The sequence below is a fragment of the Procambarus clarkii genome, chromosome 87, assembly GCF_040958095.1.
Source record: "Procambarus clarkii isolate CNS0578487 chromosome 87, FALCON_Pclarkii_2.0, whole genome shotgun sequence".
Classification (NCBI taxonomy): domain Eukaryota; kingdom Metazoa; phylum Arthropoda; class Malacostraca; order Decapoda; family Cambaridae; genus Procambarus; species Procambarus clarkii.
The window spans coordinates 4,167,906-4,186,515 of NC_091236.1; the positions used below are offsets into that span (position 1 = coordinate 4,167,906).

At 43.1% G+C, this 18,610-nt stretch overlaps 1 protein-coding gene across 1 annotated transcript in view; it reads left to right on the forward strand.

The window, feature by feature from the left end:
* The window catches only part of LOC123747086 (solute carrier family 2, facilitated glucose transporter member 1), a 44,254-nt gene continuing 25,644 nt past the window's right edge, over window positions 1-18,610 (forward strand). Inside the window, exons 1-6 of the mRNA XM_045729094.2 lie at window positions 1-520; window positions 902-1,230; window positions 13,884-13,964; window positions 15,085-15,198; window positions 16,270-16,430; window positions 17,097-17,221. Coding sequence (XP_045585050.2) covers window positions 1,162-1,230; window positions 13,884-13,964; window positions 15,085-15,198; window positions 16,270-16,430; window positions 17,097-17,221 — 550 coding nt within the window. The 5' untranslated portion in view covers window positions 1-520; window positions 902-1,161. The remainder of the gene's footprint in view (window positions 521-901; window positions 1,231-13,883; window positions 13,965-15,084; window positions 15,199-16,269; window positions 16,431-17,096; window positions 17,222-18,610) is intronic.

The window sequence follows — 18,610 nt, forward strand, 5'->3', positions numbered from 1 at the left end:
GAGGAGGGCGTGCTGTGGGGTCGGTGGCTGCAGGCGGAGAGGTCAACACTTCTGGTGACAACTTAAGTACCCAGCGATAAGTGACAAATCTCTCATCTAGCATATGCCTTAGCCACACACGGCCACCATTTTCAGATCTTCCATTAGTTCTAGCTGACTTAAGATTAGCATGCAGTCTAAGCTTAGTGAAATTGAAAGTGTGCGTCGTATACTGTTATCAAGTGACTGCGCCAACACTTGTGAGGGACAAATTCCAACATCTGGATCATCACTTTGGACCAAGGCAATAACTGTGAAGAACGCTGCTGAGACTGAGATTACATGGAAAATATACAGCTTACCACTCAGTAATGCCCTGGGTGAACGAGTATTTTATAAAGTATTTCGTACGTCTGGGAAAACTAAACCGAGAAATTGAACGGGACTATAGCTTTTGACATCGATCTTAAGAGTCAAAACATATCTTGAAGAAAAAGACTTCTTGCTCATCATTTGACATCACCCATGTCAGTGATAACATGTAAGTCTGCAATATACAAGAATAAGGTTGTGGAGCAGATGGACAAGCTCTTCTTGATAGTCTTCAATTGTGAAGACGTGGTGGGATTCCACACTCATATATAATAAAAAAAGTGATAATTGGAAAACATACTAATATTTCCTGCGTGAAACATAATTTACCAAGTAAATTATGCTTCATACAACAAATATTTGTGTTATTTAATTATCACTTTTTTATTATATATACATATATACAGTGATAATATTCATACAATCATGCAATGTTACTTTATGTATTAAAATATATATTGCTCTGAAAACCATATCAGCTACTAAACAAAATATTGGGCTACTTCAATTACAAATTCGCTACTTTTAAACGTCAGGTCGCTACTTTCAGCAATTTGGATCTGGCAACCTTGCTGCTGGCTAGTCTGGCAGTCACCCACGACGCGTTAAAGGAGGTGGATGCTGCCGCTCCCACCACACACGCGCACACACGCCGGGCTCATCGATCTTGCCATGTGCTCTCTCCTCACTATCTCTAAACGGAACGTTGACGACATCTTTTCTTCCCGGCATATTTAAAGCTTTGTTTCTGTAGCTTCAGCAAGAGGCAGATAAGAAAAGATTGTGTTGAATAGAAACGGTGTGAGCAGCATGGCAGAAAAGGCATTGATAAGAGAGGAGAGCGAGCATCCTCCCATCGTCACCAGCGAGGACACACTGGTGAGTCGCCCCTGGGCTCGTGGTCCATAAACACAACCATTATTAATTATGTTAATAAATGTTAAGTGTGATGTAATTAGACTTACATTATGAAGACATCGCAGACATAATTACTTGTAGGTATTAGGGCTTTTTCTGTAACATAAATTTTTGCATTAACCTTTTCAAATAATTAGCGTAAGAACAACGATTGTTAATACTTTATTAATTAGTGATGTTCTTGAGTGTTTGTTTATATATATATATATATATATATATATATATATATATATATATATATATATATATATATATATATAAATATATATATATATATATATATATATATATATATATATATATATATATATATATATATATATATATATATATATATATATATAGGATTAAGAGGTAAGAGATTAGTATAAAAGATGAAAGAAAAAGCCTCATTGAACACACACATATGATTATAATATTGTTATGAGACATTGTAACCCTCCCTATCGTAGTTTTTTCAACTGTTGTGCAATATTGTAACTTAAAACTGGGTCAAGTTTGTACATACCAGTACTAACATTGAGAAGATTTGGACACTGATTATGGCAGACTCAATTATCAATTAAATTCCGTTCCAAAATTTAGTACTTTAGGTACTATACAACACAACAACAAGATCACTGTATGTACTATACAACACATCTCGTTGTATAGGACTCCTACTTAATCTCGTTGACGTGTTGTATAGTACCTACAGTGATCTCGTAAAGTACCTAAAGTGATTCACTATCCTAGGCTTCACCTCGCTGGTCGCCCCATACGGCACCTATGTATGGTGCTCCAGTACACCAAGGTTTACAAATGGTTTACCAAACAACACCAATTATCATATCTAAACTAGGCTGTGTTGATTTGAACACGTATTAAAATCGCCTGGTAGTGACGTAGGCCTCACCAAATGTGAAGATCTGAGTATATAGGCTTTATACCTGACCAAATGTGAACTATGTTATCAAAAATAATGGCTCGCCCACGTCACTATGTAGTGAAGGGGCGAAAAGATAAAATGAATTTCAGGACAGCTTGAAAACAGATGTACAAGACGACATTTGTCAATAATTAAAAAAATCTACTGTCACAAATTTAAGCCAAATATCATCAATTTGCTAATTGTAAATGTGGATGATGATGATAACCTTTCCACCACCACCAACATCCACAGGGAAGGGAAGGGGGGGTAGGGGCGGAGTGTGTGTATGATAAACACGTCAAAATATGACACTAGCTCACCACAAATGTGAGTCCCTTAGCCTAAACACTCCACTTGTCATTGTTCTCCGGCCCGTTGTTGATAAACATTGTATCTGTACCTATAATAATAATTATGATATTTTATTTAGGCAAGAGTACCTCCAGGCATACATACATACATAAGATACATGTACACTGGAGGATTAATAGGTAAATGACGTGCAAAGCCTAAAACTATTAATATGCAAAACCACTACCGCCCACAGGATAGGTATGGGGGTCCACTACCGCCCACAGGATGGGTATGGGGGTCCACTACCGCCCACAGGATGGGTATGGGGTCCACTACCGCCCACAGGATAGGTATGGGGGTCCACTACCGCCCACAGGATGGGTATGGGGGTCCACTACCGCCCACAGGATGGGTATGGGGTCCACTACCGCCCACAGGATAGGTATGGGGTCCACTACCGCCCACAGGATGGGTATGGGGGTCCACTACCGCCCTCAGGATGGGTATGGGGGTCCACTACCGCCCACAGGATAGGTATGGGTGTCTACCACCGGCCACAGGATAGGTATGGGGTCCACTACCGCTCACAGCATGGGTATGGGCGTCCACTACCGCCCACAGGATAGGTATGGGGTCCCCTAAAGGGTACAGAGGTAACACTAGGCCAACATGTGGTTACCCAGGATGCAACCCACAACAGTCCCATAACTCCTTAGTACCTATTTACTGAACCAGTACATGACGTAAGGAATTGATTGATGAAGATTAAGCCACCCAAAAGTGACACGGGCATGAATAGCCCGTAAGTGGTGGCCCTTTTGAGCCATTACCAGTATCAAGAGCTGATACTGGAGATCTGTGGAGGTGGGAATGCACCCAGCATGACAGGAGATGTCTCCCTTGTTAATGTATTAAGATGAAGATGAAGCCACCCAAAAGGTGGCACAGGCATCAATAGCCCGTACATGGTGGCCCCTTTTGAGCCATCTCCAGTATCAATAGATTATACTGGAGATCTGTGGAGGTGCGACTGCACCCTGCGTGACGGGAGATGTCTCCCACGTGAATGTGTTAAGATGAACATGAAGCCACCCAAAAGGTGGCACGGGCATGAGTAGCTCGTAAGTGGTGGCCCTTTTGAGCCATCACCAGTATCAATAGATGATACTGGAGATCTGTGGTGGTGCGACAACACCCGCGTGACGGGAGATGTCTCCCGGACCAAATGGTGACCAAATGGTGACGAAAGGAAACGGGTTGCCTTGTCCGGGAATCGCACTCGGAACCATCGGGTTGTGAGTAGGTGATGGTGGTACGTTCACGGGTCTCCTCCCACCTAGCTAAACACCGTGTTAGTGGCTGTGTTATCTATCACAGAGTATAGTGCACAAACACTGAGACATGATACGTCAGGTGTTGAAGGTTATACACACACATGTTGTGTACAACTGTGGCTGGTTACTACTGAAGGTCAGTCACACACCTGACTGTCACGTGTGCTTGTGGAGACTGGTGCGTCCTGGTGTGTGGTGTTGTCCAGTGGGTACCCCCGCCCCACTCTTGCTTGTCCAGTGGGTACCCCCGCCCCACTCTTGCTTGTCCAGTGGGTAACCCCGCCCCACTCTTGCTTGTCCAGCGGGTACCCCCGCCTCACTCTTGCTTGTCCAGTGGGTACCCCCGCCCCACTCTTGCTCCTCGTGTTATATTGAGTGTTAAACAATGAGGACTATCTCTTAACTTCTTCTTTTGTTAACTAGGCCAATTCTGTTTTTTCATATTCAGGAATTACTCATATTGATGTGTATGCGGTGCACAATAAACTACCGTTCACAGGATGAATATGAGATCAGACCAATTCTGGCATATGCGGCACCAGCGCGGAATCCTTATCTCACTAAACACAAAAGCGAAGCTGGAGAAAATTTAGAGGTTACCAGACTAGTTCCAGAGCTGGGAGGTATGAGCTAAGTGGAAAGACTAAAGGAATTATACCACATGTCACTCGAAGAGATGAAATGGGGGAGACATGATTGCCTCATGCAAAATTCTCAGGTGAAATGATAGGGCAGACCCGTTTAGCACGGATAGTAAACGAACAAGGGGACAGAGATGGGAACTAAGTACCCATAGTAAGGAACTAAGTGTCAGAGTAGTGAACATGTGAAACTGGCTAAGAGGTTCAGTGTGTAGGCAAGCTCCATCCAAAGATTTGGAACCTAATACCAATGCTTAAGTACAGAGAGGCGGGGCCCAAGAGCCGTGCCTCATACCCCACAAATACAACTAGATGAGTATACAAGAGATAGGTGAGTACAAGCGTAATTACCTAAGTGTAGTTACAGGATGAGAGCTACGCTCGTGGTGTCCCGTCTTCCCAGCACTCTTTGTCATATAACGTGATAATATACTGGTGAACACTTGACAGTGTGGCAGTGATTATATGAGGCTTGTAGCGTGGTGGTGTGTCCCGGGCCTGACGTGCCCCGCACTGTTCCTCACCATTGTTAACCTTCCATACCCAGGTTGTTGAAGGTTGTTGGGTCCACCACCACCCAGAGGGCCGGCGCTCCGACCCTCTTACTCTCTCCAACTCTGCACCTTCACTTAGTGATCATATTAACTTAATCTGACGGAAATATTTCATTAAAAATTTTCCACATTTCCCGACGCCTCCTTGTATATAAGGCCTTGTTCTCCCCGGTGTGGTGCCTCTAGTACACACCTGGTGCTGGTGTGGTGCCTCTAGTACACACCTGGTGCTGGCGTGGTGCTTCTAGTACACACCTGGTGCTGGTGTGGTGCCTCTAGTACACACCTGGTGCTGGTGTGGTGCCTCTAGTACACACCTGGTGCTTCCTGGCCTCACGGCGCCTTACATAAGAGTCCATTACCTTTTGATCCTTTGCTCCGAGGTTGTCTCCCCAACTATGGCATTATTACTTGTTTCTATATCTTTACATGCATCATATGAACCCAACTTGGGCTCTGTCATTCCACAATCTACCTCCTGCTTGTCCACCCACTTCCACAGCGTCTAGAACACTGAGTAATATAATATAATCCCAACTCATTTGACAATAGTCTGATCAAAGTTGGGTTCGTTGGAGTGGTTGGCTTGAGGGATGATGTGAAATATTCATGGCTGAGTCCACAGAGTTTTGTATTTGTTCAACTTCGGGCTAATAATAAATTTAAAGTGTCCTCTTATAACCTCTGCGCGTACGCCGGACGGCTCAAACAGAAAACGGAACAGAACGTCACTTTTGTGAGTCGATTTCATTTCAAATTACGTCCAAATTTGGCCATAGTGCGCATACCAGCGAAAAGTGACGTTCTTTTTGAGAGGACGGGTTGAATTAATAATAATAAATACACCAATATATTATCCCGTAATTCCGTAAACCCGACACTGTCTTTTTCACTCACTTCCAATGGATCTAGAAATATTTGTACATTTTTTGGTTTATAGTATGTGAAAATTTAGACAAAAGGCAGTAGAGGAAAGAGAGGTAATATTGAGAGTGCGGCGCACTATGCACTCAACTTGAGGGTAAATATAACGTATGTTGCCAGGCTTGCTATGTAGCCAGGCTTGCTCAGAACACAGAGGAAAGTTGCTCTTCCTCCTTGGTGTTGGCCTTGAGGTCCATCTCCATCTGGAGGACTAACTTTCCTCTCCCTCAGGAGGCTTGTAAGCTCTCTCAAGCTCTGGAAGGATCATTTCTGTCAACCTTTAGAGGGTTAAGTTCTATCAACCTCTAGAGGACTAAGTTCTATAAGACTCTGGAGAGCTACGTTCTGTCAACATCTTAAGCTCTAAATTCTAACAACACCTGGAGATCTTAGTTCTAATAAACTATACACCCAAGACCGTCACACCGTCCCAGTACAATCATGTGACGCCACACCAACACCGTCACACCGTCCCAGTACAATCATGTGACGCCACACCGACACCGTCACACCGTCCCAGTACAATCATGTGACGCCACACCGACACCGTCACACGAAGCAGTCCTCCCTCCCGCCACGCCTAAATATACCCAAGAGGACCCAGAGAATGTGTAGAGCCAACACTGGTCTTTATGACAGCTGAACAAGCGGTTGTCGCCGCGGGGTTCCCGCTCGCCCACCCTCATCAACACCTTGGCTGGCTTATGTAACCCAGAATGTTCTACAGGTACCTGTAGGCTTCCCCGAATGTTCTAGAGGCACCTGTAGGCTTCCTGTTCCATGGGTTAATAATAGTACCTGTTCCGTGGGGTTAATAACCCTGTGGGTGAAGAAACATCTGTTCTCAGCCCAACATTGTGGCTTGTTGAGCGTGATGCCGTTGATCCTTGTTTGTGTTACATCTCACCTTCTAAAAAAATTGTCCACATTAACATCCTCCAAATTGTTCAGTATTTTAAAAGTTTCGATGAGCTCCGCCCTGTCATGACTGGTTTACAGTGTTGTTAGCCCCGTGGCTCTCAACCGCTCCTGATACATGAGTTGACTTAGTTCTGGAATGATTTTTGTTGTCCGGTGTTGCACTTTCTCCAGAGCAGCTATGTCCTTCTGGAGATGAGGTCTCCATCCTTGGCAATAATAATCCAAGTAGGGTCGCTCCAGACAATTATACAGTTGAATCACTACCTTCTTTTCCTTAAAGGTAAAGGACGCTTGATTATTCTTAAGATTTGCTTAGCTTTTATTCACTGCTGTTCCCACTTGTTGTGCAACTTGCAGTGAATGATTGATTATGACGCCAAGGTCGTTTTCTTCACCAGTCTGCTGCAAGGTAATGTTATTAATTTGGTAGTTGTGGCGTGGGTTGTTATGCCCCACATGAAGGGTCTTGCATTTGTCGATATTAAATAACATTTACCAGTTTTCTGACCATTTGTGAAGTTCATGTAGATTTTGTAAGTCTTCAATATAATTTTAATTTCCCACTTAACCATAAATGTTACTGTCATCTGTAAATTTGATGATGTGGTATGTAATATTGTCATCTGTGTCATTGATGTATATGACAAAAAGGATTGGTCCAAAAATGGACTCCTGTGGTACCCCACTTACCACATTTAGTATATACCGCAATCCATGTATACTATATGCACCGTAAGGCTCTTTACTGAGTACCCGGTTATAGTTTCCAGAAATGTGAACAAGTTTGTGAGGCAGGGCCTATTTGTAACAAACCCGTGTTGCGTTGACTTTACAAAACTGTGCACTGAAAGACTGCGAATGATTCCCTCCCTGAGGATTCTCTTCCTGAACTTGCAGATGTCAAGCTGATCGGACGGCAGTTTTCTGCTCAGCTCTTTCTGCCTTTTTTGATGATAGATTCTATGATATTATATTTACAGGAAAAGGGCGAATCACAAATATACAAGGTAGGTATTGCCAGTGAGTTTTGAATGCCATTTTTGTGGAATCAAAACATGGAATCCAAGTACAGTTACAGAGTGTGATAATTCCGTGCCCCTAAAGGGTGTGTATACTCCGTGTTAAGCAGACGATGAGTCTCAGTAACGTGGCTGAAGATATGATGACTAAGCCACACATCACGAGATGGAGAAACTACGACGTTTCCAGCCCTCTACCACCTTGATATATTTACTTATATATATACAAGAAGGTACACTGGGTTTATGAGGAATACATATCATTGCTGTTTTTACGTTCTAGTAAAGCCAGTAACACGCATAGCGTTTCGGGCCAAATCAAGTCGTATTATGACAGGATTTGATAATGGTTGAGGACGGACCGAAACGTGGTGGTTTCAATTCATCCTCCCTGTTAAGAACACCTGGCCCAGTATGTTAAACGCTTAGCATGTTAATAGTTATATGTAATATGCAAGGCCTGTGCCCACAAATATACCTAAATAATATGTGCTTATGTATATTATATGAATACGAACAATTATAATATTACAGAGAGAAGGTGAGAGGTTTGTGTGTGGGAGGGGGGGGGGGTTATGGTGATAACATTGATGTAACTGTGCAGTGTTGACACCTGAGGTGAGGTGGGGTGTGGGGACCCCTCATTATCTTACCTCATGCAACCCGCGCCCTCCCGTACTGTGTCACCAGCTGTGTCACCAGCTGGTCACCACAACACCAAGCACCAGCTGTGTGCAGGCGATGAGTCACAATAACGTGGCTGAAGTATGTTGACCAGACCACACACTAGAAGTTGAAGGGACGACAACGTTTCGGTCCGTCCTGGACCATTCTCAAGTCGATTCACTATCTCACTATCGACTTGAGAATGGTCCAGGACGGACCGAAACGTCGTCGTCCCTTCAACTTCTAGTGTGTGGTCTGGTCAACCAGCTGTGTCACCAGCTTACTACCCCGGTCGGCCTAGGTCTGGCGTCCCTGCTAGCCGCCTGACAAAGGAGGCTGTTGCTGTTTGTGGTTCAGCAACCTTGATCTCGCCCGGCGTTTTCACGATCACACCTTGGCAATCCGTGAGCTTATAAGATAACAATCAAAGGTGGTTGATGGCGGCGGGGCCCCGTGGGAGCACGTGGGGAGGCTCCAGGCGGGAGTGACGGTACAGTCAGCTGGTACCGTCTGGCGGGCACGGATGTCGGTCAGGCGGAGTGTGCTGGCTGGCTGGCTGGCTGCGAGTCTCACTGGCAAGATGGATTGATTTATTTATATATACACGACCTCTTACATTCTTGTACAGCCACTAGCACGCATAGCGTTTCGGGCAACTCCTTAATCCTATGTTCCCCGGAATACGACCCGCCGAATCCTTTAACAGCCAGGTACCCAATCACTGCTGGGTGAACACAGGCTCTAGTTAAGGATTAGCACCCGGTCTATCCTCCCCGGCCAGGATAAAAACCCCGCACCAAATCGCTGGTGAAGCGCCGGGCGAGTGTCTTACCACTGCGCCAACGAGGACTGCTTCAAAGAGTCCGAGCGCCAAGAACCTCCTAACAGTACTCATTAACTGCTGCCCGCGCAGATTTAATCGGTCAGAATTACTCTAATTTATACCATTTAATACCAACCTGACCTTGTGGATCCTCACCGAGGATCTGTATATATATATATATATATATATATATATATATATATATATATATATATATATATATATATATATATATATATATATATTTATATATATTTATATTTATATACATACATACATTTGGGGAGCCGGTGGCCGAGCGGACAGCACGCTGGTCGCGTGATCCTGTGGTCCCGGTTCGATCCCGGGCGCCGGTGAGAAATGATGGGCAGAGTTTCTTTCACTCTATGCCCCTGTTACCTAGCAGTAAATAGGTACCTGGGAGTTAGTCAGCTGTCACGGGCTGCTTCCTGGTGTGTGTGTGTGTGTGTGTGTGGTGTGGAAAAAAAAGGTAGTAGTAGTAGAAACAGTTGATTGACAGTTGAGAGGCGGGCCGAAAGAGCAGAGCTCAACCCTCGCAAGCACAACTAGGTGAATAGATAAAATGCTCGCCTTTATGAAAGTCAGTCACGACAATAACAAGGCCACACTGGTATAGCTAAATTTAGACTTGACAAATATTCCTCAATAAACATTTCATGTCAAGGTGACTGAGAAAGGATTTCTTCTGACTCAAACTGGATAGTGTCAGATGGTGAGGTGAGGCTGTCTAGTGGAAACAGCTTGACTGCAGACTGTCTGCTGTATGGGCGGAACTTATTGATTAGCTTAGTGGGTGGCGCCAGGCGGTGGTTGGGGGTGTGGGTGAGGCTTTGTGCATCCTCACCTGTTACTATGGTTACACACACACACACACACACACACACACACACACAAAAAAAAAACTCACTTCGTTGGAAGACAGAAGAGTTAGGGGGGACATGATCACCACATTCAAGATTCTCAAGGGAATCGACAGGGTTGATAAAGAGAGGCTATTTAACACAAGGGGCACACGCACTAGGGGACACAGGTGGAAACTGAGTGCCCAAATGAGCCACAGATATATTAGAAAGAACTTTTTTAGTGTCAGAGTGGTTGGCAAATAGTCAACCATTTGACCACCACATTAGGAAGTAATGTGGTGGAGGCTGACTCCATACACAGTTTCAAGTGTAGATATGATAGAGCCCGATAGGCTCAGGAATCTGTACACCTGTTGATTGACGGTTGAGAGGCGGGACCAAAGAGCCAGAGCTCAACCCCTGCAAACACAACTAGGTGAGTACACACACCACACACACACACAGGTGGGGAGACGGGACACCACGAGCGTAGCTCTCATCCTGTAACTACACTTAGCTAATTACACTTAGGTAATTACACACACACACACACACACACACACACACACACACACACACACACACACACACACACACACACACACACACACACACACACACACACACACACACACACATACATACACATACACACACACACACACACACACACACACACACACACACACACACACACACACACACACACACACACACACACACACACACACAAGGTATTTCACTCAGATGAGAAGTTTCCTAAGTGAAATACCTTGGGACACAGACCTCAGAGACAAGTCTGTACAGGGTATGATGGACTATGTTACCCAAAAGTGTCAGGAGGCAGTAAACAGGTTCATCCCGGCCCAAAGGGAAAAATCCGAGAAGCAACAGAAGAATCCATGGTATAATAGGGCATGTATGGAAGCGAAGAAACTGAACAAAAAGGCGTGGAGGAACTTCCGGAATAACAGAACACCAGAAAGCAGAGAGAGATACCAGAGAACCAGGAATGAGTACGTCAGGGTGAGAAGAGAAGCAGAGAAAAATTTTGAAAATGATATAGCAAACAAAGCCAAGACCGAACCAAAGCTACTCCACAGTCACATCAGAAGGAAAACAACAGTGAAAGAACAGGTATTGAAATTTAGAACAGGCGAGGACAGGTATACAGAGAATGACAGAGAGGTGTGTGAGGAACTCAACAAGAGGTTCCAGGAGGTCTTCACAATAGAACAGGGTGAGGTCACTGTGCTAGGAGAAAGGGAGGTAAACCAGGCGGCCTTGGAGGAGTTCGAAATTACGAGAGAGGAGGTCAAGAGACACCTGCTGGATCTGGATGTTAGAAAGGCTGTTGGTCCAGATGGGATCTCACCATGGGTACTGAAAGAGTGTGCAGAGGCACTTTGCTTGCCACTCTCCATAGTGTATAGTAAGTCACTAGAGACGGGAGACCTACCAGAAATATGGAAGACGGCGAATGTGGTCCCAATATACAAAAAGGGCGACAGACAAGAGGCACTGAACTACAGGCCAGTGTCCTTGACTTGTATACCATGCAAGGTGTTGGAGAAGATCGTGAGAAAAAACCTGGTAACACATCTGGAGAGAAGGGACTTCGTGACAAATCGCCAACATGGATTCAGGGAGGGTAAATCTTGCCTTACAGGCTTGATAGAATTCTACGATCAGGTGACACAGATTAAGCAAGAAAGAGAGGGCTGGGCGGACTGCATTTTCTTGGATTGTCGGAAAGCCTTTGACACAGTACCGCATAAGAGGCTGGTACATAAGCTGGAGAGACAGGCAGGTGTAGCTGGTAAGGTGCTCCAGTGGATAAGGGAGTATCTAAGCAATAGGAAGCAGAGAGTTACCGTGAGGGGTGAGACCTCCGATTGGCGTGAAGTCACCAGTGGAGTCCCACAGGGCTCTGTACTCGGTCCTATCTTGTTTCTGATATATGTAAATGATCTCCCGGAGGGTATCGATTCATTTCTCTCAATGTTTGCGGACGATGCTAAAATTATGAGAAGGATTAAAACAGAAGAGGACTGTTTGAGGCTTCAAGAAGACCTAGACAAGCTGAAGGAATGGTCGAACAAATGGTTGTTAGAGTTTAACCCAACCAAATGTAATGTAATGAAGATAGGTGTAGGGAGCAGGAGGCCAGATACAAGGTATCATCTGGGAGAGGAAATTCTTCAGGAGTCAGAGAAGGAAAAAGACTTGGGGGTTGATATCACGCCAGACCTGTCTCCTGCAGCACATATCAAGCGGATAACATCAGCGGCATATGCCAGGCTGGCCAACATACGAACGGCATTCAGAAACTTGTGTAAAGAATCATTCAGAACTTTGTATACCACATATGTCAGGCCAATCCTGGAGTATGCAGCCCCAGCATGGAGTCCATATCTAGTCAAGGATAAGACTAAACTGGAAAAGGTTCAAAGGTTTGCCACCAGACTAGTACCCGAGCTGAGAGGTATGAGCTACGAGGAGAGACTACGGGAATTAAACCTCACTTCGCTGGAAGACAGAAGAGTTAGGGGGGACATGATCACCACATTCAAGATTCTGAAGGGGATTGATAGGGTAGATAAAGACAGTCTATTTAACACAAGGGGAACACGCACAAGGGGACACAGGTGGAAACTGAGTGCCCAAATGAGCCACAGAGATATTAGAAAGAACTTTTTTAGTGTCAGAGTGGTTGACAAATGGAATGCATTAGGGGGTGATGTGGTGGAGGCTGACTCCATACACAGTTTCAAGTGTATATATGACAGAGCCTGATAGGCTCAGGAATCTGTACACCTGTTGATTGACGGTTGAGAGGCGGGACCAAAGAGCCAGAGCTCAACCCCCGCAAACACAACTAGGTGAGTACAACTAGGTGAGTACACACACACACACACACACACACACACACACACACACATACACACACACACACACACACACACACACACACACACACACACACACACACACACACACACACACACACACACACACACACACACACACACACACACACACACACACTCTCTCTCTCTCTCTCTCTCTCTCTCTCTCTCTCTCTCTCTCTCTCTCAAGTCTTCACAATAGAGCAAGGAGAAACCCCTGTACTATATGAGGAGACGGCAAACCAATAAGCAACCTTGGAGGAATTTGAGTTCACCAGTGATGAGGTCAAATGAACCTGTTGGAGCTGAATGTGACACAGAGACTCACTGTGGATACTAAAAGAGTGTGCAGAAGCACTAAGTGTGCCACTCTCTATGGTATATAGGTCGCGAATGTTACTTTATGGATACCAACGTTACAAATGCAACCTGTTATGAGAAGTAACAGCGCACAAATATTTACGTTTTCTATGCTTCGCAGTCGATAGCTTAGTTGGGCTGCTTAGGTTTGTACGTTTCTGGTTAGGTTAGGAGGCTGGATCTTTTAGAGTGACAAATCAGAATAATGAGCTGGACTTTCAGTAGGGGCACCCCAAGGCCTTCCCTTCCCCATAGGAAACACCACATGTCGTAACCACCTTACTTCCGCATAATCACAAGTACCTAATTAGAATATCACCCATTTCTCTGTAATGAATTACTGTATATTATCTATTTTTTGTATTGGTAAATATTTGTATTTAATGTTATTGTCAGGAAAGGGTTGGAAGAACATTGGAGAGGCCGAACACAGCCACAGAAGAAGGACAGTTACTGACAAACTCGCTCCCTGATCACGTAAGTTATATTATTTTGTCTAGTCCTGGTATGTGTGTATAGTCCTGCTGGTAATTAGGTATAGTAGTAGTAGGCATCCATCAGTCGCAGGAGACTAGGTAGGCTGATATGGAGGAGAAGCTGTCACCCAAGCAGCAGGTTCCGCCTCTTCACAGCGCCGAAAGTCTCCAATGGAAAGGCATAGTCCTGGTACTTATGTATAGCCCTGGAACTTAGGTATAGTCCTGGTACGTACCTTGCTTTGATTCCGGAGGTCAAGGTCCCCACGGCCTTGTCCTTGACCAGGCCTCCTCGTTGCTGGTCTGGTCAACCAGGCTGTTGGACACAGCTGCTCACAGCCTGACGTATGAGTCACAGCCTGGTTGATCAAGTATCCTTCGGAGGTGCTAGAGGAGACAGGAGTTCGATAGGAACAACATAGCAACCATTAATATAGTAGAGAGAGTGCAGTTTCAATTGCCTGCAGGAATGGATCCAGACTTAATTCAAATTTAAATTCAAATGCTTATTCAGGTAAAGTACATACATACAAGAGGTTATACAAAAATTGATAGATTTATAGATAGAGCTAGTACATACAATGCTTAAGCCACTTAAAATTGCTCTGTATCTAGTGTTACCCAATATCCCAATCTTTATGTTCTTAATCCAAACAACTTTACCATTGTGATCATTGCTGTCTTCATATATGTGCTAGCAATATGCTGTATTGTGCCTATTAATCTTTGTTAAATTATTAATCAAGCTGGCAATGCTATCAATCAGAGCTATCGATGTGCTTTAATATACCTACTAATCTCTCTCATTTTTTTTCTTTCAATGTACCCATTAACATTTTATAAATTTTGCTAGAATTTACCTACTTAAAATTATCTGTTAGATTAAGGACCTGCCCGAAACGCTGTGCGTACTAGTGGCTTTACAAGATTCTAAACACCATGCTATGTACCCTCATAAACTCAATGTACCTTCTTGTATATACATAAATAAATAAATAAATAAATAAATAAATAAATAAAACTCATTTTCATATATATAACACCTATGCTGAATAGTTATGAAATTTGTATTTTTTATGCAAGTCAGTATAACAAATGTCTTTACTATTTATATTCCACAGGCGAGGAGGAAGCCAAGGGTGACATTATGGTTGGTGGCGGCGGTGAGCGTGAGCATGCTAGGGTCTGGCCTGCCGGCTGGCTACTGTCTGGGGGTGATCAACACGCCACAGGAGGTGAGTCTCCTCCTCACCTCCTTCCTATCAATACACCATGTCATTTTCCTCCCTCATCACGGGTTACTTGTGCCCATGCCACCACTTATAGTGGCTTAATTGTCATCAATCATCCCCACCCTCATGCTCAGGCAGGCTGTGTTGACAGCAGCACACCTGCTGCTTCTCTTATTTTATTGTTTTATGTATTACACGATATCTTAATATGAGTCCCTGGTACGGGATGTCTTATTACATGTCCCTGGTACAGGATGTTTGAATACGTCCCCGGTACAGGATGGCTTAGTATGTGTTCCTGGTACGGGATGTCTTAATAGTTGTCCCCGATACGGGATGTCTTTATACGTGTCCCTGGTATGGGATGTCTTATTAGGTCTTCCCATTACAGGATGTCTTATTAGGTCTTCCCTGATACGGGATGTTTTATTAGGTTTTTAGGATGTTTTTATTATTTATTTTTAGGTCTCCCTGTTATTGGATGTTTTATTAGGTCTCCCCATTATGGGATGTTTTATTAGGTCTTCCCAATACAGGATGTCTTATTACGTCTTCCCGATATGGAATATTTTATTAAGTCTCCTAATAAATTTAGATTAAATAATTAGATGAAAGGGTACATTGTAGCAAGGTTTTTTTTATCAACAAATAACTACAGCATAAGGTGACAGAGATGATTACACTGGTAAGGATATGTGTCGTAAGTACTAAGTACAGCACTAATATTGGGGAAGTGGGTAGTACAAGATACAGTGTGAGTTTGAAGCACAAGATAGGAAACTATGAGGATGAAATTAGACACTTTTTTATTATACAGTACCTTTATTTTACTTTTCAAAGCCAACAGCTTTGACAAGCCGTTTGCTTCCTTGCCTCATTGAGGCCACCAGAATGTTAGTTGCCCTCAGGTAAAATTCAGGTAAGGTAAATTGAGATTTTGCTAGTTCAGGCCAATTTGCTACCTAAGTTTGTTAAAAAAAAATGATGAGTAGTTAGGATTATATGTATAGAATAACAGAATGAGATTAAAACAATCTGCACTGAAAGCTGCTACCTTACATTGAATAATTTCAGATAATTCGAGCATGGGTGAAAGTTGTGATCCTTGAGAAGTATGGGCTGGAGCTCTCAGCCACTGCAGAGGTCTCACTCTGGGCCATCATCGTGGCCATATTTGTAGGTGGGGCGGCTGTGGGAGCTTCGTGTGGTGCTGGCCTCGCTGACAGGATTGGAAGGTAACCTTATCTCTGCTCATCATTATGTTCAAAACTTATAGTCATAGGTTTTGCTTTGCACAAAATCTACTGTACATGGGTACATTAGGTTTTGTACAAAAATCTTAGTACCATGTACAAAGCCTACTGTACATGGGTACAACAGGTTTTGTACAAAAACCTTTGTAAAATGTTCACAGCCTACTGTACTTGGGTACATTAGGTTTTGTACAAAAAACTTTGTACCATGCACAAAACCTATTGTACGTGGGTACAGTAGGTTTTGTTCTCGACTCACATTTTGGGATCTCGGGTTTGATTCCTGGGCGGGACAGGAATTTACTTAAGGGCCACTAACACACTAATGGCCTCGACGAGGACAGGAAGCCGACAGAGAGTAATATGAAAAGATGAGAGAGTAATAAAGCATTATCAGGGCAGGTCAAGGTATATAATATCTAATTTTATAAAAAATGCCAAAGAGTTTTATAATTTTTTTAGTTATGTTTTTGTTGTCCCTGGAAATTCAACTTGTTATCAATTAGAACATTAAGGAACTTAGCATGTACTTGGTAAATTTGGATATTGTTAATTTATAGATTAATTTGATTCTTAGATTAACTAAGATTAATTTTAATTAATCAGGTCTGTCATTCACTACAAAACTCTTGTTTTTTTCTTGTTTAGACGTGCCAGTTTCTTAGTGAACCACTGGCTGTGTATTTGTTCTGCCTTACTGCTCATGGCCTGTAAAACATTTGGCTCAGTCGAGATGCTCATCATTGGTCGCTTCACATCTGGTCTTTATTCAGGTAAGGACTTTTATGTTTATGTTAATAGTGTACTTTATGTACAAACTAAATTTCCATAGTTATTCCATTAAGATTTGCTGGCTACGTTTGACCTATGGTCAAAGGGAGCCTGGGGCTGAGCGGACAGAACACTGGATGCGTGATCCTGTGGTCCCGGGTTCGATCCCAGGCGCCGGCGAGAAACAATGGGCATAGTTTCTTTCACCCTGATGCCCCTGTTATCTAGCAGTAAATAGGTACAGTACCTGGAAGTTAGTCAGCTGTCACAGGCTGCTTCCTGGGGGTGGAGGCCTGGTCGAGGACCGGGCCGCGGGAACACTAAAGCCTCGAAATCATCTCAAGATAACTTCAAGATGGTATGTATTTTTGTTATGAGCAACTTCACCTGTGTTTTGTGGAGCATATGGCCAGCATAACAATATGTTTAAACATTTACTTCAATTATTTAATGTTATTGAAATATAATTCATATTATTTACAAACACAAATACTGTATATATTTCTTATCAAAGGAATATATCCATGTTTGTAAATACAGTACTGTACTGTAATGTAAATAATATTTAAAAATAATTCATAACAGACTTACAGGATGTACTCACCTAGTTATACTCACCTAGTTGTGCTTGCGGGGGGTTGAGCTCTGGCTCTTTGGTCCCGCCTCTCAACTCTCAATCAACTGTTGTACAGATTCGGTATGTGGGATCATAGACTGTGTACATTCTTACTAACAGGATTATTTCACATGTAACATTTCTGCATGTTGTGAATGGATTTTTTAATTTCTTTCTAATCTGTTGGCATCCTATTACGTTTATGAAATAATTCCTTAATATGTGGTTGAAATGTTCTAAGTAATCCAACAGTGTGTTGGCACTCATGTTATTTATATTTCTGTGGGGAATCCCCGCAGAAATAGCCCCCATTCTATTATTATTATTATTGACACATAGTCAATAATAATAATAGAATAAACAATATACAAATCAGTAGTAAAGTTGATAGTAAATTCCTGGGTGTCCTCATCGATAACAAGCTGAATTTCCAGGGACACATTCTAAATATAGCAAAAAAAGTTTCTAAAACTGTTGGCATTCTTTCTAAGATTAGGTATTATGTACCACGCCCTGCCCTGGTGACACTCTATTACTCTCTCATCTATCCTTATCTCAACTATGGTATGTGTGCTTGTGGTTCTACTACCCAAAATCATCTACGTCATCTAATTACCCAACACAAAGCTTCTATTAGAACAATATCTAACTCTGGCCCCAGACAACACTCGGTACTCTTACTCAAATCTCTGAATATGTTAGATTTTAAGTCACTACACATCCTCTCATGTGTACTCTATATATTTAAAACTCTGAATTGTAATGTCAATCCGGA